Source organism: Octopus sinensis, linkage group LG11 (assembly GCF_006345805.1).
Source record: "Octopus sinensis linkage group LG11, ASM634580v1, whole genome shotgun sequence".
Classification (NCBI taxonomy): Eukaryota; Metazoa; Mollusca; class Cephalopoda; order Octopoda; family Octopodidae; genus Octopus; species Octopus sinensis.
In genome coordinates this window covers 21551458-21578957 of record NC_043007.1, presented here as the reverse complement: position 1 = coordinate 21578957, position 27500 = coordinate 21551458, and the positions used below count along the sequence as shown (strand labels likewise).

The 27500-nt window shown below is 38.1% G+C and overlaps 1 protein-coding gene across 10 annotated transcripts in view; it reads right to left on the bottom strand.

Moving 5' to 3' along the window:
- The window catches only part of LOC115217577 (cell surface glycoprotein 1), a 314511-nt gene that overhangs the window by 180231 nt on the left and 106780 nt on the right, over positions 1-27500 (bottom strand). For 8 of the 10 annotated variants that reach the window (XM_029787322.2, XM_029787323.2, XM_036507206.1 and 5 more), the window contains one exon: positions 20647-20812. In XM_029787322.2, the coding sequence (XP_029643182.1) occupies positions 20647-20805 (159 nt within the window). In that variant the 5' untranslated portion in view covers positions 20806-20812. Of the gene's footprint in view, positions 1-2155; positions 2207-8684; positions 9094-20646; positions 20813-27500 lie in introns of those variants that run through there. The other 2 variants (XM_036507210.1, XM_036507209.1) reach the window with 2 other exon arrangements.

Below are 27500 nucleotides of genomic sequence, written 5' to 3'. Positions count from 1 at the left end.
TGGTGAGAAAACAAATAACTGAAGACTTTTTATCTTACAAAATACGTATTTTAAGACGTCTGGCCTTGTTGCGATCTTACGGTGAACGCTTCGATTCTTGGATCGCACAGCACTTTTTTCTTTCTTTTCTTTCTTTTCATGGCCACAACCTTTGGGCTGAATAATGGATTAATTATACCTAAGTTTTATTTGTGAAATACAGTTGTTTTGAATTTATTGCAGAAAGTGGTTCTGTGTTTTTGGAGGCGGTGATGGAGAACTAGGAATATCGCCTGCGTGCCAAGGGGACAGCAGCCCCTAAAAGTTTGGGAACCACTGCTTTAGGGTTAAATTATTTCAAAAATCTGCCGGTCAAACCGAAAAGATCCTTATATTCCGGTAAAGGGAAATTTATCTTATTAAGAAACCTCTAATGACAATCTTCCCTAAACACACGATTGTGTAAGGCAGCGTTTCCCCAAAGCAGAGCATGGCGTAATTTTTTGAGTTATCAGTTACTTCAGAATGAGGTGTAACAAATGAATAATTAGATTTGCAATAGTGTTAATTAAGCTGCTTATGTGTGTGTGTGTGTACGTGTACAGTCATAATGCATTAAAGAATATTCTGCGTTTGTATCGAGCCCTGTAATTAATCACTTCTGGTGAACCAATAAAGATTTATATTTCGTTTTTGGATTTGGTCTGTAAGATTCTTCATATGAGTTCGTGTGTTGAAGCATATTTTGTTGTGTCTGGAGTCATTTTCTTTTTGTGCCTAATAATTTAACACACTCACCAGTAAAATTTCCACTTATTTCTTATTTTAGGAAAATAAAAATAAGAAATAAGTGGAAATTTTACAGGTGAGTGTTTTACATTATAAGGCACAAAAAGAAAATGATTCTCCCCAGACACAACAGAACAGAGGTTTATATATCTTTCTAATAGGGTTTAGTCCCACAGCGTGCCACTTTGGGTAAGTGGATTTGGTTGACGGAAACTGAAAGGAAGCTCGTCGTACGCGTGAGTGTTTAGATCATGCATGGGTAACCTGCGGCCCTCGACGAATTTCTAGGTTACTAATTTCATTCTAAGACAAATAAAATTAAGAAGAACTGCAAAAAATTCAGTGTAAAGTGGGCAAGTAATATTTCATGCATGCGGCCCTCTCCCACTTAGAAACGGTACGATGCGGCCCCCACTTGACGAAAAGTTGCCCATTCCTGGTTTAGATGTTGATGTGTCCTTGTCTTGACATCGTGTGGTAGTTGTAAAACGATAAAACAATTGTCACCATCGTACAAGCAGTGTCGTTCATGTCTAGCTATGGGGAAATATTACCTTGTTTGAAAATAGGTGAGGGCTGGCGACAGGAAGGGCATCCGACCGTAGAAAATCTGTCACAATAAAATCCGTCTCACCCATGCAGAAATGAAAAAATGGACGTTAAAACGATGATACGTGTGCTTTATATTTTGATAAACAGCATACATTTTAGAAAAATCGAAGTGGGTCACTGGACAAAAAAGACTGAGAAATATTAATGTAAGATCCTCTTCCTTTTAACCTAGTCATCCGATTCATGCGAACTTCCTAGTTATGTCCAGCTTGCTTACTCTCTGCATTTATTGTTTCTCTCCAACCCACAAACAATATGAATAAATGAAAACCAACTTAGAATGACACCCCTTTAACAGCACGAGCCAATGAAGGGAGTCTGCCTGTAGTCGCTCGACTTGCTAGAAATATCAGCCAAACCTTTCTCTGGAAGTCTTGAGTTAACCTCAACTCTTGAACATGCAAGTTACTCAGGCAATATGAGAAACCCTGTTCCCTTTTGAGTATATAAGAAATTGTAAGGGGGTTATAAGTAATCTAAACAATAAATAAAGCTATAAAACAATCCTGCAAGTATTAGTTAAAGCGGAAAAATGTTCAAATATTAGGTGAGAGTCAGGGACAGAGATGGCGGAATTAGCTATTTCTGAACGATATTGTCATCAACGAAACTTCAGGTTAACATCTATTTCGCTGAACTTGAAAACATTCATATAAAAAAACATCACCAAGACAATGAGGCCCTGAACTATGATAGGGGACGGATTTTGGATAGAGCAGAGTACTCGTGGTTAATAATAAGGAATAGAAATTAGGAAGAAAAAAAAAACACCTACCAACGTGAGAAATCTGTTGAGTGAGCGAGAATACATCCATTTGTTGAGATTCTAGAACTTATAAACACTAACAATAAGCTTCAAGGTATTAGCTGTCACATAATTCTCATTAAGGGATTAACGCAATTAAGCGCGGGGGCGCGCGTGATTTATTCTCGTTTAAAACAGATCTGGGATGATGATGATGATGATGATAATGATGATGATGATGATGATAACGATGATGATAATGATGATGACGATGATGATGATAACGATGATGATGATGATAATAACGATGATGATGACAATGATAACGATGATAATGATGATGATGATGACGATGATGACGATGATGATGATGATAACGATAACGATGATGATGATGATGATGATAATAATAGTAATAGTGAAATTAAGTAGGTGGCTGACTCTGTGATCAAACACCGAAAATGATATTTAAAGGTTTGCCTGTATGATGGTTGTTGCCAATCTATACCGATTTAAAACAGCTAAAGCTGATAAATACCAGTTTTCATTATCCGTTAGTTGTTTGCTCATCCTATCCCGTGTTGCTCGTTATTTTTTTCCTACAGATGCTGACACAAAACAAGGATAGATGAAAACATCCGAGACATCCATCCACCCACACAGTCAATGTAATGCTGATTGCTTTTTCGAAACAGAAAAAAAAAAATAAGGGGAACACGAAAAGATACTGAGACAGATTAACCAAAATACATCGGCGAGAATCATTGTCAGGGAAACAAACAATAGCGAAGCGTAAATGATTTTTATGCTTTTATAAGTTTGTTCAATTGGAGAAAATGTAGGAAATATATAAGTGAGCTCACATCGAAAATAAGAATAATGAATAAATTCTAGAGAACAAAACGTTAGTAGTTCCAATCATTTTGATATCTCGATGCTTTGGAGATAGCTTGCTAACCAACCACATGGTTCCGGGTTCAGGCCCACTGCGTGGCATCTTGAGCAAGTGTCTTCTGCTACAGCTTCGGGCTGACCAATGCCTTGTGAGTGGATTTGGTAGACGGAAACTGAAAGAAGCCTGTCGTATATATATATATATGTGTGTGTGTATGTGTGTCTGTGTTTGTCCCCCCAATATCGCTTGACAACCGATGCTGGTGTGTTTACGTCCCCGTCACTTAGCGGTTCGGCAAAAGAGACCAATAGAATAAGTACTGGGCTTACAAAGAATAAGTCCCGGGGTCGATTTGCTCGACTAAAGGCAGTGCTCCAGCATGGCCGCAGTCAAATGACTGAAACAAGTAAAAGAGTAGAGAAATAATAAAAGTTACGGGTACACTTCATATAACCATTGTTTTAACGTTTAATTTTCCACGTACCAAATGAGGATCTTTTCGGTTTGAACGGCAGTTTTTTAAAATAATTTCCTCGTAACTAAACACTTTTAAACTTCGTATACTGGTAGAATGTGTTTATAAAACATCTTTTTCTCTTGGCTTAATTGAGAAAATTCTATGGTTTGTAAGATATTTGTTGTTTTTTTCTTCTTCAATTTCTGCAATTTCAACCAATCAATGACGTCTATTGAGGTTAAAAAAAAACATTCTGTGCCGTATGAATATGTCCCTCGTTTAAGAAACAGATTGGGTTTATTTACATTTCTGAAGAAAAAAAGATACCCTTCCCCCCACCCCTAACCCTAAAACAGATTGAAATGTAATAGATCGATACTAGGGTCATAATTATGGGTGACAATTTCATATGACACCGCTAGAAAAATCTGCCGTTCAAACCGAAAAGATCCCCAAATGAAGTTTATTGAGGTACATTCCATGGAAATGCATAACATTCATTTACAACAATCACAAGTCAAGAAAGACACACATACACACACAACGGGCTCCTTTCAATTTCCTTCTGGCAAATCCATTGACACGGTTTTGGTCGGCCCAGGGCTATAGCAAAAGGCATATATATGTCTAAGGTGTCACGCGATGGAATTGAAACCGAAACCATGTGATTTGGGAAGCAAACTTTCTAACCACACCCACGCCTGTGCCTATAATGGTAGAGTTTAATTAAACCATCTCAACTACTCCTAATTATTCTGTTAATTATACTAGTATGTTAATAAAATTACGAACAACACGTTTTGTTTCGTGCGCTCAAGCTTTAGTAGGAATTTTCTAAAAGTAATTATATTTTTTAAGATCTGTAGGGCACCGCATTTCAGACTCACTAGTATGAGTTACTTAAACAAAACTTCCTGTTCTATCAATGTCAGAGAAAAAACTGAAAGACAAAGTTGATTCCGACGAAATTTAAACCGATGCAGTGAGCAAAAACGATTTCAATCCGACGGCATCCCCGTGGAGTTCTTTGTTTTGTTTTCCTTTTTACAAAAGCATACAGTAAATTAATCTTTCACCAGAATCTATAGGACCTGGTACAAGGGTGTAAAATCTCTTTTGTGTTATAGAACTGGGGTTGATCTCTCACACACACACACAGAGGGCCGACTCAGAGTACTGCAACTTGAGCTGTCGCTTGGGGCGTCCACGTAGTGTTTGGGGGAAAAAGTGAAAAATAATAAAATGAGACAAAAATATTATGAATGTTGTTTGTGATTCGTTACGTCTGCAGAGAGATCAACGATACCCTTCGGATTTTCTTTCACCCACACAACTGCCTGTCAGATCATTGCCAGATAGGCTCTCTCTCCAATGTGTGTGTGTGTGTGTGTGTGTGTATGTGTGGGCATTATAAGAAAAATTTTCTTCGTTTATTTTCCCCTTCTCTGCCACTGAAATTTAAAACAAAATATTCGAAGGGCGCTGAAATTCGGTTAGCCCAAGGAACCAGCAAACTAAAGGGCCCGCCTCACACACACACATACATACACTTACATTAAAAAGTTGTCAGCGACATCGAAGTTTCAAAACAGCCAGGTTTGAATAGCGATAATTTGAAGAACCAATATTGACGAAACTCCGAGTCACTAACATATCGATTTTTTTGTCTTTATTCAGCAAATACATATTTTACTTTTAAGAAATCTGTATTAATACACACACGTGCGCGTATGTTTATGTATTCTTTTCTACTCTAGGCACAAGGCCCGAAATTTGGGGGGAGGGTGCCAGTCGATTAGATCGACCCCACTGCACAACTGGTACTTAATTTATCGACCCCGAAGGGATGAAAGGCAAAGTCGACCTCGGCGGAGTTTGAACTCAGAATGTAAAGACAGACGAAATATCTATTTCTTTACTGCCCACAAGGGACTAAACAGAGAGGGAACAAACAAGGACAGACAAACGGATTAAGTCGATTATATCAACCCCAGTGCATAACTGGTACTTATTTAATCGACCCCGAAAGGATGAAAGGCAAAGTCGACCTCGGCGGAATTTGAACTCAGAACGTAAAGATAGACGAAGGATTTCGCCCGGCGTGCTAACGTTTCTGCCAGCTCGGCACCTTATGTTTGTTTATTTATAGAACGTATGTACCGTTGTTTGGGCCAGAAAATTATTTCGGAATTCAACAGAAACCAATTACGTGGTTCCGAGATCAAATCGACCATGTTGCTTCTCCTTAAGCAAGTATCTTCTAATATAGCTTTGTGTCGGACCTTATGAGTGGAATTTGGTGGACGAGAAGCCTGTCGTATATTTGCGTGTAGGATGTCCTCACATTGAAACAGCTACCAACAAAAATCAGAATTCGATGTTTGGGCTATTGCAAATAAGAACTGAACCTATGTTATCGGTAACAGAAGCAGTGAATTTAATTACTGTATGAGAGAGAGAAAGAACAGAAAATTATTGAATTGGACAAGTAGCTTACAAATAAATGTATACCATTACATAGGTCTGTCTTTGAAATGGTTTATCTACGAGTGAAGAGGCTCCGGTGGGAGGAAATTTCTTGATCAACACCACACGTAAGTGTGGGAACGAAATTTACTTAGTGGTGGGGAGGGTGAGCCCAGGTCCAAAAATTTTTACAAACAAGGTCGAGTTTTTCCAATTTTAGTATCAAAACAAACAGGTAATATAATAATAATAATAATAATAATAATAATAATAATAATAATAATGGTTTCAAATTTTGGCACAAGGCCAGCAATTTCGGGGAGGAGAAAATCGATTGCATCGATCCCAGTACTCGACTGGTTCTGATTTTATGAACCCCGGAAGGATAAAAGGCAAAGTCGACCTCAGCGGAATTTGAACTCAGAACATAAAGACGGACGAAATGCCGATTTCTTTACTACCCACAAGGGGCTAAACACAGAGGGGACAAACAAGGACAGACAAACGGATTAAATTGATTATATCGACCCCAGTGCGTAACTGGTACTTAATTTATCGACCCCGAAAGGATGAAAGACAAAGTCGACCTCAGCGGAATTTGAACTCAGAACATAAAGACGGACGAAATGCCGCTAAGCATTTTGCCCGGCATGCTAACGATTCTGTCAACGGCCAATAATAGATAAGTAATGATTCAAATGAGCCCAGAAATGTTTCTACGCTCGTTGTTCGTTTTGCCGATGAAGTTTTTCAGGAGGATGTTCAAAGCGTTTTCATTGCCCCTAAAAATTTTAGAGGGTGCATTTGCACCCCTTATTCCCGAGCCTATGACACCACGCATGTCTATTTGCAAAAGGTGGCGAGCTGGAAGAATCGTTAGAGTATTGGACAAAATGCTTAGCAGCATTTCTTTCCAGCTTCACGTACTGAGTTCAATTTCCGCCGAGGTCGACTTAACCTTTTTCATCCTGTCGCAGTCGATAAAATAAAGCACCAGCCAGGCGCAAAATTTCGAGCCTTGTGCTTATAGCAAGCAGAAAGAATTATCAGAATGTACATAAGCGAAAATATGTATCATAGGAATGAGTCGGAAACAGTGTCAACATTGTGTATCGTGTGAATTGCAGCCCGTTAGGGTTAGCCTGTGTATGTGAGTGTCTAAAAACGAACACAAGAAGTGTGTGTATGAGTGTTTCACTTGTATTGACTTACAAGCTCGTATTATAACACACAAGGGGAGGCCTGTTTCCTTCGCTTATGTTTCAGGTCTCTAGCATTCTTCTGTAACATTCCCTTCCCTATTTTTATTAGTCTTAAAGCCTAGTTTTGTTACACAAAATTACACATCTTATTCCCTCCCAACCCATCTTAATCGCTACATATTGTCAGATGCAGAAAATATTTTTATATGAATTTAATTTCAAATTAAAAAGGTTTGATTGTAAAAACTTAAGCTAGTATCTTGTTTTTCTGAGAAAAGAAAAATGGCAATAAAAACAGTTATTTTGCTCTCTTTGATCCTTTTAAAAGTATTATCACTACTATCATCATTGTTCCACCGAGATCGACTTTGCCTTTCATCTTTCCGAGCACTGGGGTCGATATAATTGACTAACACTCATCCATCACCCAAATTTCAGGCCTAGGGCCTGTAAGTAGAATAATTAGTTTGACAAGATGGACACTTCTCAAGCTCTCTCTCTCTCTCTTACACATTCCAGCCCACAAATATGCCGTCTCATCTTTCCCGCTGCCTTTTTCTACCACTGATACAGCGGTTTCTGCTTTTCGAAGCTGGATCAATGATTTCGTGTCACATTCCCCTAAGATACTCTCGATTTACCTATCTCTTCTCAATCCGTCATCTATCATCTGTCCAACCTAGCCCCCCCCAATATGAACCACTGCGGTCAGTTATTCCTTCCAGAAAGTCGACCCTCTAAAAATTCTCCCTTTGTACATGTTTTCTCAGCAGTCGTCGAATAGCAACTGTTCAAAAGGAATGTTAACTATGTCGATCTTACTGATCTCGGAGGGTTTGCGAAGGCCATAGACACAACCTCCTTCTGCAGGCCGATCCATTAAAATAATATACTGGTATTCGCGAGTGCGCGCACACCCAAACGCAATTAACGAAACGATGATGCGTATAACAGGCAGTGTATCGAACGATCATTTACATTTCTGTTGACGCTTGTGAGCAGTGATGCATGTATACAATGTGTCAGAGATGAAGGTATAAAAATAGTAATTTATATGTGAAAGTACGTGTAGCAGGCATGTTTTTTCTAGACAGCATTTAGACTATAAGACAGACACAACATTCGTGTTATTGGCGCTAGGTACACGCACACACACCGATAATGTCTATGAATACCGACTGATAAATATGTAGTAAACACCTGTGTATCATTCATACAACAGCATCACACACACATGAGATCTTGGGTTGTAAGTACGGCAATGTACAAGTTCTAAAATCTCAGAATGAATAGATTAAAGTAAACAAAGCAAGCAGAAACTTAGGGGTTTTTTTCTGTTTGGTTCCAGTAAGACTTTTTAAAATTAAACATCATACACAAAATTGGAAATACGAATAATTAAACATAGAATTTATATTAGAATGCGTTATTATGGAGAATTACAATTACTGTTTTAAATCAATTTGTAAAAAGTAATAAACGGGATTGGAATAAAATCAATACGAGATGATTATGAAAATAAAGACAAATATATTCTACCTTAGGTTTTGATATTCTCTGTTGGTGAACAGAACCCGGTGATGTTGACCTTAAGTGTGATTAAAACCCAGGAATTTTAGAAGCAAAGGCACGATAAAGTCGGGGACAAACGGGACCTTTTTTTTGCGGGATTGTGGTAGATGTTAATTTCGTTTTTTTTTTTTCCTTTCTTTTTGTACGTTACACTCGTGGAAATTAAAGCGAAGTGGTGTTAAAGTTCTCCTTCTTGTGACAAGAACTGTTCGTGGATGTGGATGGATGTCGATAGAGAGAAAAGTTTTTTCGTTTTTTTTTTTTTAAATATTGGAAAGTATCTGGTGACAATCTGTGAATGGAGACAGAAATATTCTAGCAGGCTTGCATTAGTTTGAAATGGAATTGGGAGAGTGATTTAACAATGTCACAACACACTTCCTTATAGTCACTCCTCTAAGAAAGAATGTGTAAATAAATAAAATAAACGAGTGTATATAGATATGAGTGTGTATGTGTGTGTGTGTGACCGTCTGTGTGCGCGCACTTGTGTCCGAGTGTATTTAAACATACATACGCATCCCGTACATAAAACCTAACTTTTTTCTCTATTGTATACGGAGGTCAACTTCTATGCTAAATATATATAAAATGGGATCTTATTTTTTGTTTTATCTGTAATAAATATACGAGAAGAAGCTAAACATCTTAAGACCTATTTATACGCTAAAATCAACATGTAAACGACAATTAATGTAAACACTATATGTATGTATGTATATTTATATATACTTTTATGTGAATAAATAAACATTTATGACACTTGTTCACACGAACATACAGTCGATTCATAGTCGATTTTATCAAACAATCCAATTTATTAGACACACATACAAACATACATACACATGCTTAAACACACATGTGAGTGTATGTGTCCCTCTCTCTATATACACACAAACATACACACAAATGCATGTAGTCATACGCATAGACTACATATCTATATATCATACACACACTCTCACAACACATATATACACATATGTTACACACAAAGACACAACACATTGGCGGCCGGATTAAGTCCAACAGATGCCCTAAGCACAAACCAACAATAGTGCTGCCCCCCCACCATTACCTCGACCTTCCATTGTCTCACTAACAAGACATTCTAAAGCATTAAGAGATTGTAATGTGAAATAGATTAAAAAATTCAGTGTTCTTTAACGCTGTAACCTCACAGCTATATCAAACACAAACTGCTTTTTAAGATTTTATTTAATGCTAAATAGCAACAAGCAATTATAAATAAAGTATTTTCTTATATAGGCGTAGGAGTGGCTGTGTGGTAAGTAGCTTGCTTACCAACCACATGGTTCTGGGTTCAGTCCCATTGCGTGGCATCTTGGGCAAGTATCTTCTACTATAGACACGGGCCGACCAAAGCCTTGTGAGGGGATTTGGTAGACGGAAACTGAAAGAAGCCCGTCGTATATATGTATATATATATATATATCACCGTGATCACCGTGACCGACCAAGCTATCAGATGTTGCTACACATCGCTGGTCACAATGCGCTTCGCATTGTTTTAGCCTTCAAATGACGCCACCCCACTGGCTAAGCGAGCAGGCCAATGTGTGTGTGTCGGTGTTTGTCCCCCCCAACATCGCTTGACAACCGATGCTGGTGTGTTTAAGTCCCCGTAACTTAGCGGTTCGGCAAAATAGACTGATAGAATAAGTACCAGGCTTACAAAGAATAAGTCCTGGGGTCGATTTGCTCGACTAAAACGGCGGTGCTCCAGCGTGGCCACAGTCAAATGACTGAAACAAGTAAAAGAGTAAAAGGGTAAAAGTATAAATAGGACAACAACAAAACAAGAAATTTTCTATGAATTCTTGTAAAGTCCTTCCTCGTTCAGCTGCACTATTTTGCAGTATAGTAGATCTGGCACTGGGAAAAACGACTTCCTGGTGCCCCACCTCCACATGCGTTACTACCACAAGAATGTGCTGGTTTTACACAATGGCTAATCTAGACACACACACACACACGTAGGTGCAGTTTCCAAACATGTGGTCTCAGGTTCACTCCCACTGCACAGCATCTTGGGCAAGTGTCTCCTAATATAAGCCCAGGCCAACCAAAGTCTTGAGTGGATTTAGTATGGAAACTTAAAGAAACCCATCATGTATGTATGTATGTATGTATGTATGTACGTACGTACGCACATGCGTGCGTGTGTGTACATGTATTTGTAATGTGTAAATCAGTTGATTTCTTTTTCTGAAAATCCAAGTTTATCCTGACTGACAATTACTGTCTATCTATCTATTTACCTACCTACCTACCTATCTATCTATCTACATACATACACATAAGTGCAGGAATGAAATTTGCTTAGAGGGTGCAAGCCCAGATGCAAAATCTTTTACAAACAAGGTTGCTTTTCCCAATCCTAATGTCAAAGCAAAACATAGATATAATAATAATAATAATAATAATAATAATAATAATTAATATGCCCTGATGCAGTACCAGGCAGTGGATCTCTGGAAGTGTTATCATGTACATTGTTTTGTCTTGGTATAAAAGATGGGCTACAGCAAATATTCTGCTCAATACCACAGATTTTCTTGTCAGTTGTTTGACCTAAACCAGTTGAGCATGTCCCTTAGTGGATGATGATATGTGCATCCCTGATGACGAACAGAAATAGTGGGGGAGCATCATAGCATGTGTTGAGAGGGATTCTTTGGGGTTTGGATAATTCACATTTGGAAACATGGGTGTTTTGTTCAACATCCTTAAACAATCCTTATTCAGGGACCTTTTGAGCGGGATGGGCTACTCGACCAGAAGAAAATTCTAACTGGGCCCCACCTGCAAGGTCATGTGCTGTTTATCTTGATATGAGATCAGCATGTCGCGCACATATGGCTGTGATGCATGTGCCTGGTGCACCCTTATCATATATTTTACCCCAGTGTCACTTTGATGGCATGCACTGCTCTCTCACTCAATAATAATAATAATAATAATAATAATGATAATAATAATATTAATAATAATTTCCATTAGCAGAGAAGGAAGGCAGGTCTTTCTCTGCTTAGCAGCTGTGTGTGGTGGACCTATCTGAAAGGTTTGAAGACAGGCACATTCCTATCTGGTCAAGCCCTCATCAATTTCTTCAAATATCACTTGAAGAAGATGAGGGAAGAGAGTGAGGTGCTCTATCAGGGAATTCTATTTATTTATTTATTATTCATTTCTCTACTTTTTATTATATATCTTCTGTTACATCCTTTAATGTGGTAATATCTCCCCTTGATTGATGTTAAACCCACGTTTTTGCTTCCGTAATTTTTTGTGTGCTGTAACTCATCCTTCGATATTGTTCTCCATATCTTGGGCCCTAGTAGCCAGAAAAAGGAATCATCATCATCATCATCATTGTCGTTTAACGTCCGCTTTCCATGCTAGCATGGGTTGGATGATTTGACTGAGGGCTGGCGAACCAGATGGCTGCACCAGACTCCAATCTTGATCTGGCAGAGTTTCTACAGTTGGATGCCCTTCCTAACGCCAACCACTCCGAGAGTGCAGCGGGTACTTTTATGTGCCACTGGCATGAGGGCCAGTCAGGCGGTACTGGCAACAACCTCACTCAAATGTTTTTTCACTTACCACCAGCATGGAAGCCAGTTAGCTGCTCTGGCAACGATCATGCTCAGATGAAATGCTTAGCAGTTTTTCATCTCTCTTTATGTTTTGAGTTCAAATGCTGCAGGGATCGACTTTGCCTTACATCCTTTTGGGGTCAATAAATTAAGCACCAGTGAAACACTGGGGTCAATGCAATCGATTGGTACCCTCCCCACAAAATTTCAGGCCTTGTGCCTTTAGTAGAAAGGATTATTATTATCATTATTATTATATGCCAGGGGCTGCTTAGCTTTCTGGTACAAAGCGCTCAGCTGGTATCTGAGAGTTACAGGGTTCGATTCTCTGTAGTTGCCCTGCAGGCAACATTAAAAAACAAAACAAACAAAACAAACAAGCTGGCAGAATCATTAGCACACCAGGCTTAGCAGCATTTTATCAGTTTTATGTTCTGAGTTCAAACCCTACCGAAGTTAACTTTGTTTTTCACCCTTTCAGGATTGCTAAGTACCAGTTGAGTGCTGGGGGTCAATGTAGCCGACTTACCCACCTCCCCAGAATTGCTGGCCTTGTGCCAAAATTTGAAATCAATGATTATTATTCAATTAAATCAGATTAATTTAATTATAGAAAAGTAATGTTACAAATCAGTCCGAAAATGTTTCTACGATCGTTCGTCTTGGCAATGAAGTTTTTCAGGAGGACACTCAAAGCATTTTCATTGCTCTCCCCAAAATTTTAGGGTGTGCACTTGCAACCCCCCACCCCCACTTTTTATGAGCCTGTGGAGGCACGTGGCTTAGTGGTTAGAGTTTGAACTCATGATCGTAAGGTTGTGGTTTCGATTCCTGGACCAGGCGATGCGTTGTGTTCTTGAGCAAAACACTTCATTTCACGTTGCTCCAGTTCACTCAGCTGGCAAAAATGAGTTATCCTTCGACGGACCGGCGTCCCGTCCAGGTGGGGAATTTCCACGCCACTGAAATCGGGGAAACCGGCCCTTACGAGCCTGACATGGCTCGAAAAGGAACATATTTTTTTTTTCCGAGCCTATGCAAAGATGTCTTTAAACCCTTATAATGTAACAGGGAAAGTTAATGTTTTTCTCATTTACTTTTTATCACCACCACCACCACCACCACCACCACTACCACCACCACTGCCGCCGCCACCACCATCCACGTCGCCGCCACCATCACCATATTTAACATCCATTCTCATTGCTGGTTAGCATGACTTGCACATTAAAACCAACCCCCATCGCATACACAGTGTTAAATTTACCCCTACTCCCTAAGACCCTTTTTTTTTTTATCAGATATATTATTATTCAATCTACCTAATTAATAATTTAGGACCCTTCCTCCTACATTCCCCTACTTGCTTTCTCTCCCTGCTCTCTGTCCCTCGTTCCTCATTTTCTATTTTCTGCCCACGATTTGAAAGGGATATATATGCGATGGGGATGGGAACGAAAAAGGAAATGTGTGCTTTAGAGGAAGCGTAATTATTTAAATTCCTTTCAGCTTTTTACTCTGCTATTATCCCAACCACACAACACTACATTGGCCCATCTATGCTACATCCTGCACACCACCACCACCACCACCACCACCACACTTACAAATTTCCCTCACTTATCATTATGACTCTCCCCACCACCACCACCACGACCTCTTCAGTGAATACACGGATCAACTGACCCGTTCTGGTCACCATGCACTTTCTACTTTCAGCGATTTTTATCTTTTCTTTTCTCAGCTTAAAATTTACAGAATTATCTTGCCTCAACATTATAAGTGCTGCCTGCCATGGCCGAGACATTAAGGGACCTGCTTCACAACTATGTGGTCCCAGTTTGATCCCCACTATCTAACATATTGGGCAAAGCGTCTTCTGTTATGGCCCCAAGTTGACTTGTGGATGAAATTTAGCAGACAAAAACCCATTATCTCTCTCTCTCTATGTGTGTGTGTATTATGTATGTATGTGTATACACATACACACACACATATATACACACAGTGGAGCCTTTATCTATAAATACAATCCATTCCAGAATCCTGTTTGCGAACTGAATTGTTCATTACATGAGTAATAGAGATACATGTAAATAAGGAAAATTCATTCCAAGCCTCACCCAAACTCCACATAAAAGCATGAAATGATGTTATATTTGTCCAGCTAACAATAACATATACATACATACATATGTATATATATATATATATATATATATAGTTAATCCAAACATGAAAACACAACAACGTGAGGACGTAGAACAATTATAGTATTATTAGACGCTCAGGAAGGAAGGAAAGAAGGAGGGTTTAACGTTTCGAGTGGAGCTCTTCGTCGGAAACATAGGAGAAGGAAAGATCCAGAGAAGGGAAGACAGACGAAAAAAAATTGCCAACGGTACACACACAGTCACATTTATGTATATATGTATGTATATATATATATATATATATATATATATATATATATATATTATATATATATATATATATATGTACACACATATGTATGTATTTGCTATTGTTAGCTGGACAAATATAACATCATTTCATGCTTTTATGTGGAGTTTGGGTGAGGTTCGGAATGGATTAATCATATCAAAGGGAAATGGAATTTAATTAAAATTAAAACATATATAGTCTTCTTGACTATATATATATATATATATATATATATAAAACGTAAAACGCCGCCCTTTTCAAGTAGCCAAGGCTCATGGGCCTGGTTTCCCGGTTTCTGTGTTCCCCCTAGCTGGACGGGATGCCAGTCCATCGCATATATATATACACACACACACACACACACACACACATCCATCCATCCATACATACAAATGCAAGTTGTGCGTGGACGCATGTGTGCATTATTCCGTCGTCTTGCATCTGTTGATCCATCTTTAGGATTTCAACAAAAACAAAAAAAAACATGAAAAATATCATTTTCTATATAAAGTATGAAAATGTGCAATTTACATGAAACGAATGCATGGACATTAACGAACCATTTGCACATTGCTCTCTCCCAGTCACTTAGATGCACGTGGTTGTCTGTATCTGAATGTGAGCTATGGTTTAATACAATGAACACAACAATAACAACGAGAGTAAAGAACATGGCTATAATAACTTGGTTCTCCTTAATTACCTTCACTAAGGCAGAGGTATTGTTTTCAGTTGTGTTTGTTTGTTTGTCCATAGACAAGATATCTCAAGAACCACTGGATGGATTTGGATGAAACTTCCAGGAATGTTTGGCATCATGACTGGCACAAACTCATTAGATTTTGGGATTGATCCAGTACTGGACAAGGATTCTGGATTATTTTTCTGTTTTTTTTCTTTTACTTAATTTTTGAGAGCAGTCAGGTTCATTTTTAGTATTCTCGTTTGTGAGAGCAGTTGAGTTTATTTCAGATATTCTCATTTTAAAAATCATCTCTGACTAATCGTTGAGAGTATGTTGGTGTTACCTTGGCTGAGGTTTGTGTTCTCTGAGTGCTCTTGTTATGATTGTTACATATGTTTCAGTAATTGACAATGCATGACGTTACACAACAGATGTAACTAGTAGTTGGTTGCATCTATAGCATGACATCATGTGTTGCCAAATACTGAACCATATGTATCATCATCATCATCATCATCATCATCATTGTTTAACGTCTGTTTTCCACCAATTGACAACTGGTGTTGGTTTGTTTAAGCCCCTGTAACTTAGCGCATTGGGAGACGTTTAAAATCTCAAAACAACAAGCAATAGAAATATAACAGCAATAGCATACAATCCAGATCAAATGAATAAGTGAAAACAAAAAAAGATGAGATAAAATCAATCAATAAATCAACCAGCATGATGTTTTTCTCATGTCACATATTTATCATCAGAGGTGATTCACCACATTGTCTTCAGAAGTAGAGAAAAATAAGACTTCCTTGCCTTTCCTACAAACGTTGGTGACATAGTTAACGAAAGAACAATACCCAAGGGCTCTTTGGATTCTTCAGCTTATCAAAAGTTTCATCATCTATTCCAGGGGTCATTAACTTCTCTTTGTAATCAGCCATTTTTGATTTTGTTTACATTTTTCTCCATGGCCAAATATAAACAACATCAGCCCTTCCTCTGTGTTGTGCTGTATACATACTATCAACCAGGCTCTTGCTTCCAGTCCGTTCTTTGAAGTTGTCATTACACAAACATTTTTTATGGCCTCTTACTCTCTTCCCCTTGACACTTCCTGTCAGGATGGTCTTGGGCGATGACTCATAGCACATTGTTTGTCCAAAATATGATAGCTTCATAAACTATATTATGTCTTACATATAAAAATATACCCACATACCCACTCACTATCATTTCCATCACTGACAGTGCTTATGTAAGCAAAAATTGAACAAATCATGGCACTAAAAACTATCCGAAAGCCATCAACCACAGAATGACTTGCAAACATTTTTTGAAAATGTCTGAAGCCCACAAAGAACATTTAATGGCTCACTTGTAATCTGCGGTGATCTGATTATACCATGAATAATCATTTTATCTTTATAAACACCATTGGAATGAAAAGTAAGGTTATCTTACCCTGATTTGAAACCAGGAATGTAGAAGTCTACACTTGAGTGGTAAACAATAATTCTGGTTTTATTACCATCTGTGTCAGTTCCTCAGAATAACGATTTCTTTAGCTAAAGGATATTTTGTTAGGTTAGGAAGGAGTTCAGAATAAATCAAATCAGTCTCACACGCATGTATATCTTCTTGAAGCCTGATTTATCGATCTATAGCGAAACTATATCTAGTTTAATTAGATGTGCACAAAGCAAGTTGAATGGAATATGGTTACATAGTCAAATTTAATGTTTGTGGATATTCAGAAATGGGAAGACAAGGCGCTGCATAAATTGTACCAAGACAAGAAATTCTTCTTATAGATAATACTGTCTTATAGATCCATATTGTCTATGAGAATTTCTTCTCTTAAGACAACTTGTACAGCAATGTTGCCTTTCTATGACTGAATGATAAGTATGATTGTACATAACTATATTATATATATATTCTTTTACTTGTTTCAGTCATTTGACTGTGGCCATGCTGGAGCACTGCCTTTAGTCGAATAAATCGATCTCAGGACTTTCTCTTTGTAAGCCTAGTACTTATTCTATCGTTCTCTTTTGTTAAACCGCTAAGTTAAAGGGATGCAAACACAGCAACATTAGTTGTCAAGCGATGGTGGGGGGACAAACACAGACACACAAATATGTGTGTGTATGCGTGTATACACACACATGCATAACACGCTTCTTTCAGTTTCCTTTGACCAAATCCACTCACAAGGCTTTGATCGGCCAAGGCTATAGTAGCAAACACATGCAGAACTGTTACCACACTGGGCAAAACACCTTACTGACTGCATTTCATTTGCTTTTCATCCTTTCAGAGTTGATAAATTAAATACCAGTTGTGTACAGGGGTCGATCTAATTGACAGGTCCAAAAATTTCAGGCCTTGTGCCAAGAGCAGAAAAGAATATTTAACCGAGATGTTCACATCATGTAACTAAAGCATTGAGCCGAGCGTTTTACTTACTTGGCTATCACCAGCTAAAATATTGCCCAAACAACTGGATTGGCTTAACTTTGGAATCAATATAGTATTATAGAAAACACACAATAGACTTGTTTATTTCCATCAATAATGCAAAATCATCAATGAAGAAGACAGACTGGAAGCAGCAGCAGCAGCAGCGCTGCCACTCTTTAAAACATCTCAGTGAAAGGGGTGCTTGGGTGGGGAAAAGCTTTGAAATTTAATGTTAGAGAAAAAAATCTTGGAAGTTAAGATAGTTAAATAAACTAGCTTTGATATCAAGAGTGCAAAAACCAAAGAACAAAAACAAGTGGCTGTGTGGTAAAGTAACTTGCTTATTAACCACATGGTTCCGGGTTCAGTCCCACTGCGTGGCACCTTGGGCAAGTGTCTTCTACTATAGCCTTGGGCCGACCAAAGCCTTGTGAGTGGATTTGGTAGACGGAAACTGAAAGAAGCCCGTCGTATATATGTGTATATATGTGTGTGTGTGTGTTTGTGTGTGTGTATATGTTTGTGTGTCTGTGTTTGTCCCCCGCAACATTGCTTGACAACTGATGCTGGTGTGTTTACGTCCCCCGTAACTTAGCGGTTCGGCAAAAAGAGAACGATAGAATAAGTACTAGGCTTAAAAAGAATAAGTCCTGGGGGTCGATTTGCTCGACTAAACGGCGGTGCTCCAGCATGGCCGCAGTGAAATGACTGAAACAAGTAAAAAACCAAAGAACAAAAACAACCAGGGAAGATAGTCAGAGCCAGTGAGAAATTGGAGCATAGCGGAGTTTACAACCGATTATTATCTCGGACTTGATGCCTGTTCCTCGCATCAAGTCAATTAATCAAAGTGGTAATCAATGTATTGACTTGTGGATAGAATTCAGCAGTCTTGATTAATTAGGTGAGCTGGTCATTATAACCAATAAAGCTGTTTTAGATCGTTGTCTTTCACGGAGATATGATAGGCGTAGGAGTGGCTGTGTGGTAAGTAGCTTGCTTACCAGCCACATGGTTCCGGGTTCATTCCCACTGCGTGGCACCTTGGGCAAGTGTCTTCTACTACAGCCTTCAAATAGACACAGCTGACACTGCAATCACCACCACCACCACTACTACTACCACCACCACCATTACCACCACAACCAACTCCACCACCACCACCATCATCATCATCATCATCATCTTTGGCTTCGTCATCTTCATCATCCTCATCCTGTTCAAATTCCACAGCTGCCACTGCAATCATAATCACCATCATTGTGATCATCATCATCATCATCGTGATCATTGCCATCATCATCATCATCACTGTGATCATCGTCATCATCATTGTGTTCAAACTCCACAGCCGACACTGCAACTGTTGCCATCTTCATCATCATCATCATCACCAACATCATTTAACATCCCTTTTTTCCATACTTGCAGGGGTCAGATGATGCAATTAGTCAGAGTAGGGTCCTTACAGCTGTTCTGTTACCAACCCTCATGTTTCCACATGGTCAGACAAGTTTTCCAGTAAAGACTGGAAATAAACAACCATTGCTTGCTTATAACCATCATGTGACTTCAAGACAAACGTCCACACAAACACACACACACACATTATATATATAAATATCTTAATATCTTAAAAAATGTTCAAGCAGTTCACATGGATTCTTCCATGTGGTTGGCTTGAAACATTAAGATAGGCGCAGGAGTGACTGTGTGTTAAGTAGCTTGCTTACCAACCACATGGTTCTGGGTTCATTCCCACTGTGTGGCACCTTGGGCAAGTGTCTTCTACTATAGCCTCAGGCCAACCAAAACCTTGAGAGAGGATTTGGTAGACGGAAACTGAAAGAAGCCTGTCATATATATGTATATATGTGTGTGTGTGTGCGTGTGTGTGTTTATTCCCCCTCCAACATCGCTTGACAACCGATACTGGTGTGTTTACGTCCCCGTAACTTAGCGGTTCGGTAAAAAGAGACTGATAGAATAAGTACTAGGCTTACAAAAAATAAGTCCTGGGGTCGATTTGCTCGACTAAAGGCTGTGCTGCAGCATGGTCGCAGTCAAAATGTGCAGCACCTTGAAGAAGTGTCTTCTACTATAGCCCCGAGTTGAGTTATGCCTTGTGAGTGAATTTGGTAGACGGAAACTGTACAGAAGCCCATCATATATAAATGTGTGTGTGTGTCTTTCTGCCCATGTTTGTACTCTCTTCCACAATTAGACAACTGGTGTTGGTTTGTTTATGTTCCAGTGACGCAGTGATTCTGTAAAAGCGACTGAAAGAATAAGTACCAGACTTTAAAATTTAGTACTGGGGTTGAACTGTCCAACTAAAACCCGATATCGTAAGAATGAACCAAAGTTCACAGTGTCACTCACGTACACGTGGACATAGCCGCGACCGATGCCGGAAGGCTGTCACAAGATAGATGCGGTCGATACAGCGACGTGGTCCGTCTCGTAAATTCCCTTAAGACAACTACGGTGCTGCCCACGGTGTCCCCCGCCTTCCGTTCCCGGCTAGTCTAAGCGCCGGGGCCGCCAGCGAAAGGCCTGCGTCACTCACCCGGATCTCCGCCGCCCCACCGTGCCCGATATCGTAAGAATGAACCAATGCTCGCGGTCAGTATGGCCAGAATCCAATGACTGAAATAAGCAAAAGATAAAAGGACAAAAGAAACGGTCAAAACAATAAAATTCCGGAAATTACCTGGGTTTCCACACTCAGATCGACTAACAGTCCTCCGTCAACATCTTTAGCTTCCGTATTTGACGTTGGACACAAAGGGTCAAACTCGTCCATATTGCCGGTTGATTCTGTCATTGGTTGGGATTCTGAAAGGTCTACGAGTGAATCTAGTTGTGACATTTTGGTTCTGAAAAATATAAGAGAAAGAAAATATAAAATTCAAATTCTGCAAAAATAAACAGCTCAATAATGTTAACATTATAAACACAACATACATAACATATTATTTGATTCTTTGCCAGAAGAATTTCTAATAAGAGACATCCAACAGGTTTTCTACTACATGTACAGTTTTGTATCTCCTTTCTTTTACTTATTAATCCTCATCATCATCGTTTAACGTCCACTTTCCATGCTAGCATGGGTTGGACGATTTTGACTGAGGGCTGGTGAACCAGATGGCTGCACCAGGCTCCAGTCTGATCTGCCAAAGTTTCTACAGCTGGATGCCCTTCCTAACGCCAACCACTCTGAGAGTGTAGTAGGTGCTTTTTATGTGCCACCGGCACGGGGGCCAGTCAGGCGGTGCTGGCATGACCTTGCTCGAATCTTTTTACACATGCCAGTGAAGCGATGTTGGTAATGATCATGCGTTAATGGTACCCTTTTACATGCCACGGGTACGAAAGCCAGTTGGCTGCTCTGGCAACGATCACACTCGGATGGTGCTCTTGGCACCCTACTAGCACAGGCATAAGAGCCTAATAATAATAATAATAATAATAACAACATCGAAAAATACCTTAGGAATGAGAACCCAGGTTCGAAATTTCCCCAAGACACCTGATGAAAGCTGGAGGGTATATCAGCCGAAACATTGTGTTAACAACAAACAAGATGGGGACAAATATCCGACGAATGTAAATAATGTATATCGAGAAGTATACTATCCAACGTGCTCCTTCTTTACAATGACAGAGTGTAATTTGACTGGTAAATATAACAGATCACATAACCATGTAGAACCTTCCTCATTAACTTAATATTATTCTTGTTGTTAAGGTGGTGAACAGGCAGAATCGTTAGCACACTGGGCGAAATGCTTAGCAGTATTTCGTCTGTCGCTACATTGTGAGTTCAAATTCCACCGAGGTCGACTTTGCCCTTCATCCTTTTGGGATTGATTAAATAAGTACCAGTTACACACTGGGGTCAATGTAATCGACTTAATCCCTTTGTCTGTCCTTGTTTGTCCCCTCTATGTTTAGCCCCCTTCGGGCAATAAAGAAATAAATATTATTCTTGTTGCCACCACCAACACCATTATTATTATTATTATTATTATCATCATCATTTAATGTCTTTGTTCCATGTTCCATGCTGGTAGGGGTTTGACTATAATGTATAATACAAACAGCATAGAATTACAGTACACCTGACTGAGTTCTTTAATCAAGTTATTGAGCTATTTTCCTTCTATTGTTTCAAAGTGTGGTTCATAGTCCTGATAAGGAGTGACTCTGTCAGTCAAATTTGCCCTTGACATATTGCATACAAAAACAATGGTTTCATAGGTGACAGAATGCTTTCTCAAGAATAATAGTACACGTTACGCACACACATACAATTATATATGTATATATATGTATATCATATATGTATATACACACATGCACATATAACTGACTAATCAGTCATTGATTATTAACACTGATCATGAAAATCAATGCACTTGGCTCTGTTTATCACATTGGTGTATGGGATAAATATGGTGAGAGTGTGATGGCGGAGTCGACAAAGTACTAGACAACCTATTTCTTTACTACCCACAAGGGGCTAAACACAGAGAGGACAAACAAGGACAGACAAATGGATTAAATCAATTATATCGACACCAGTGCGTAACTGGTACTTATTTAATTGACCCCAAAAGGATGAAAGGCAAAGTCGACCTCGGCGGAATTTGAATTCAGAACGTAAAGACAAACGAAATACCTATTTCTTTACTACCCACAAGGGGCTAAACATAGAGGAGACAAACAAGGACAGACAGATGGATTAAATCAATTATATCGACCCCAGTGTCTAACTGGTACTTAATTAATTGATCCCGAAAGGATGAAAGGCAAAGTCGACCTCGGCGGAATTTGAACTCAGAATGTAACGGCAGACGAAATACCGCTAAGCATTTTGCCCGGTGTGCTAACGATTTTGCCAGCTCGCCGCCCTTGTACTAGACAACCAAACCCTGTCAGTGATCCTGCACTCAGCTTTCCACAGCTGTGCCCATCTTGTTTTAAAGCACCACAGAACTGGGGAAGGTAATACAGGTAGAACTCATCACGGTAAATTATAACAGCATTAAGGAACATTTAATAATTTCATTTGATAATTGAACATGAATGATATAAACACTTTTCCTCTCTTCATAAAAAAGGGTAAAGACCCCCTTTGGTCATGAATGATTGCACCTAGAAAGATCCCTGTCCAGGTACAAGTCCAGGCAGAGTTATTCACGGAAGACCAGTATTTGCCCATGCATACCAACCTCTCCTCTCCATGCCACCAGTGTTATCCAAGGGAAAGGCAAAGGGGCCGATACAACTTGGCACCAGTGATGTCACAACTCATTTCTACAGCTGAGTAAACTGGAGCAACATGAAATAAAGTGTCTTGCTCAAGAACACAACACACAGCCCAGTCCAGGAATCAAACTCACTACCTCATGATTGTAAGCCTGACGCTCTAACCACAGAGCTATATGCCTTCACTATGCAAGTAGGTATTTGCAAAAGGCCTAAATCTCCACTAACAACCTATCTTTATTCAGAATGGCCTATCTATTTCTTATTTTCACTGGATTTGTTTTAACTTGGGAGTTTTCCAATTCCTGCTGTAGTAGGAATTCAGCTCTGCATCAAATCTGAAATTCCTGGGAATATGGCACAAAAGGGTTAGCGAATATTTTGTCAAACTGAAGAACTGAGTTCAAACTGAAGAGTTGGTAGTTCAAATCTGACAACTCTTCCAGGATGTTAGGGTTTGAATGAACGTCCTGGAAGAATTTGGACTTTGTTACACTGACTTTTAATTCACTCCATGGAAACAACAGCTTCAACAGTACTTCAAGACACATTACTTCCATACAGTTCTTATAAATAGTATCAAAAGCGAGAAATAATACAAATGATATAAAATATTCTAAATGTATATATGTATACATACATACATACATACATACATATATATATATATAGGGAAAGTTTATGAAAAAAAAAACAAAAGACGAAGATAGGTGGTGCACAAAACAAACAGATGTATTAGTATAGCGCTCAGGAATAGAAAAAGTCTTTTACGTTTCGAGCCTACGCTCTTCTACAGAAAGGGACACAGAAAAAAGGAGAGAAAAAAAATGTGTGTAGTGGCTATATATATGTAAGTATTTGTATGTTATATGTATATATATATATATGTGTATTTATGTTACTATCTGCAGATATTCCACTGATGAAGGCAAAACATTTCTCACGCAAAGCCAGAAATCCTGGATCTGAAATTATCCAGTAATTTTTTGCTACTTTATTTTGTCCCTTTTGTACTCTCTCCTGGTGCTGTATGAACATTTAATGTGGTTTTAGAGTCAAGTTTTGGCTGCTATTTTCAGCGTGGAGGTATCTCTCAGATACCCTAAATTATAATTTTACACACACACACACACATATGTAAATATATTGAGAAAAAGGAGGCAGTCCAATATTCAGAAAGCATCCTTTTTCTCAGTATACAATATCTGTACACCACTTCAAACACTCTATACATACATGTCATCATATATATATATATATATATATATATATTATATATATATATATATATATATACTTACACATATATATATATATATGATGACATGTATGTATAGAGTGTTTGAAGTGGTGTACAGATATTGTATACTGAGAAAAAGGATGCTTTCTGAATATACATACATGTCATCATATATATATATGTGTGTGTGTGTGTGTGTAAGTATATATATATATATATATATATATGTAAGTATATATATATATATATATATATTATATATATATATATATAGCAGCACACTTTTAATATGTATTTCGGGTTAACGTTCTATACGTATGTCTATTATCACTTAGGATGGATCAATACCATGGATACTGTGCAGTTGATTTATCTTCAAATATTTATACATGCATTAAAAATTCTCAATAATAAGACTCCAAGGACACACATACCCCAGATCGATTCAGGAAATATATTTAGAACACTTTATTTTTTTCTTTCTATACATTGGTGAACTATATTTAGTTTGTTCATCTTGCATTATATTATATATATATGTATGTATGTATGTATGTATGTATGTATGTATATATGTATATATATATATATATATATATATATATATATGTATATATATATATATATATATATTATAGATATATATATAATATATATATATATCTATATATATATATATATATATCTATATATATATATATATATATATATATATATATATATATATGTAATATATATACATATATATACACATATATATATATACACATATATATATACATACATATACATATATATATATACTACTACATATAATACATACATATATATACATAACATATATATACATACATATATATACATGCATACATATATATACATATATATATATATAACATACATATAATACATACATATATATATACATACAATATATATATATATATAATTATATATATATATATATATATATATATATATATATATACATATATATATATATGTAATATATATAAATAAGGATAAGATCGTTAATTTAATTATCGATCTTATCAAGTGGCCAGCATGGGAATAAAAACATAAAAACCTTCAAAGCTAGTAATTATTATGAAAATTATAATTTAGAATATCTAAGAGATTACATCGACCCCAGTGCGTAACTGGTACTGATTTAATCAACCCCAAAAGGATGAAAGGCATCTCTTAGATACCCTAAATTATAATTTTATATATGTAATATATATACAGTGTATATAAATATATAATGTATATATCATCATCATCATCATCATCATGGAAAAGCGGATGTTAAATGATGATGATTATATATATATATATATATATATATATATATACATATATACACACACATATATATATAAATGCTTGTTTTTATTGCAAGTTACGACAAAAACAACTTTTAATTAAAATGAATTGTTTCTCATTATTTATAGAGTACATATTTTTACAAGAAGACAAGAGAGGGACAGTGACTTCGAAGTTTTGAAGATTCGACCTGCTACCTTTCATTATCACACACACACAGGTGCACACACACAGGTACACACAGGTACACACACACACATACAGGTGCAGGCATCATTGTATAGTAAGAAGTCCGTTTCTCAACCACATGGTTCCAGGTTCAGTCCCACTGCGTGGCACCTTCAGTAAGTGCCTTTGGTAGAGGGAAACTAGAAGAATCCTGTTGCGTGTGTGTGTGTGTGTATTTGTCCTGCACCACCGCTTGACAACTAGCGTTGGTGTGTTTACATCCCTGTAACCTAGCAGTTTGGCAAAGGAGACTGATAAAATAAATACCAGGCTCTAAAAAAGAAAAGACGTACAGAGGGTGGATACATTAAACTGAAATTCGTTGAGGCAGTGCCCCAGCATGACCACAATCTAACAGATGAAACAAGATATCTATGCATATATATAATACCTGTAAAAGATATCCCTGTGTCTATATAAAGCCAATATATATCCTGTCACAATGGAAGTGTATACATGTGTAATTGGGCAATAGCTTTGATGGGTCACAGGCACCCAACAAACCACTCCCTAAATTTCTGATAGTGAGAGTGACAACGAAGCATGTGTAACTTGTGGTAGATCAAATATCTACTTGTTTACTCTTTTACTTGTTGCAGTCGTTTGACTGTGGCCATGCTGGAGCACCGCTTTTAGTCGAGCACATCGACTCCCAGGACTTATTCTATCGGTCTCTTTTGCTGAACCGCAAAGTTACGGGGATGTAAACACACCAGCATCGACTGTCAAGAGATATTGTGGGGGATAAACGCAGACACAAACATACACACACACACACACACCATACGAGTGAGATCGTTGCCAAAGCAACAAGCTGGCCTTCGTGCCGATGGCACGTTAAACACACCATTTGAGTGTGATTGTTACCGTGTCGCCTTACTAGCACTTGTGCAAGTGGCACGTGAAACATTCGAGCGAGGTCGTCACCAGTGCCGCTGGACTGGCTCCTGTACAGATGGCACATAAAAGCACCCATTAAACTCTCGGAGTGGTTGGCGTTAGGAAGAGCATCCAGTTGTAGAAACTCTGCCAGATCAAGACTGGAGCCTGGTGCAGCCATCTGGTTCGCCAGTCCTCAGTGAAATCGTCCAACCCATGCCAGCATGGAAAGCGGACGTTAAACGATGATGATGATGATGATGATGATAAATGATCAGAAAAACAAAACCCAACAAAAGGCTATGAATCACTTAGACCTAATTGAATGTGAATAAACTAATGGGACATGTGCATTTGGCAACATTTTAACCCTCTTCTCATTTGCTTCAGTTTAACAAACAAGTATCAAGGTTCAGCTTCTAAAACAAAGCCCTTTACACCCCTCTTACTTCTCAAACTAGGGGAAAAAAAACAAAAAAGGAAGGAAAAAATAAAGAGCTTTTGTCTGGCCAATGAAACCATGACTGACTACAATAAATGCTTCTCATTCTGAACCCCTCCACTAACCCCCATAACAAAGAAGAAGAAGAAGAAGAGGACATCTATAAATTAAGGCG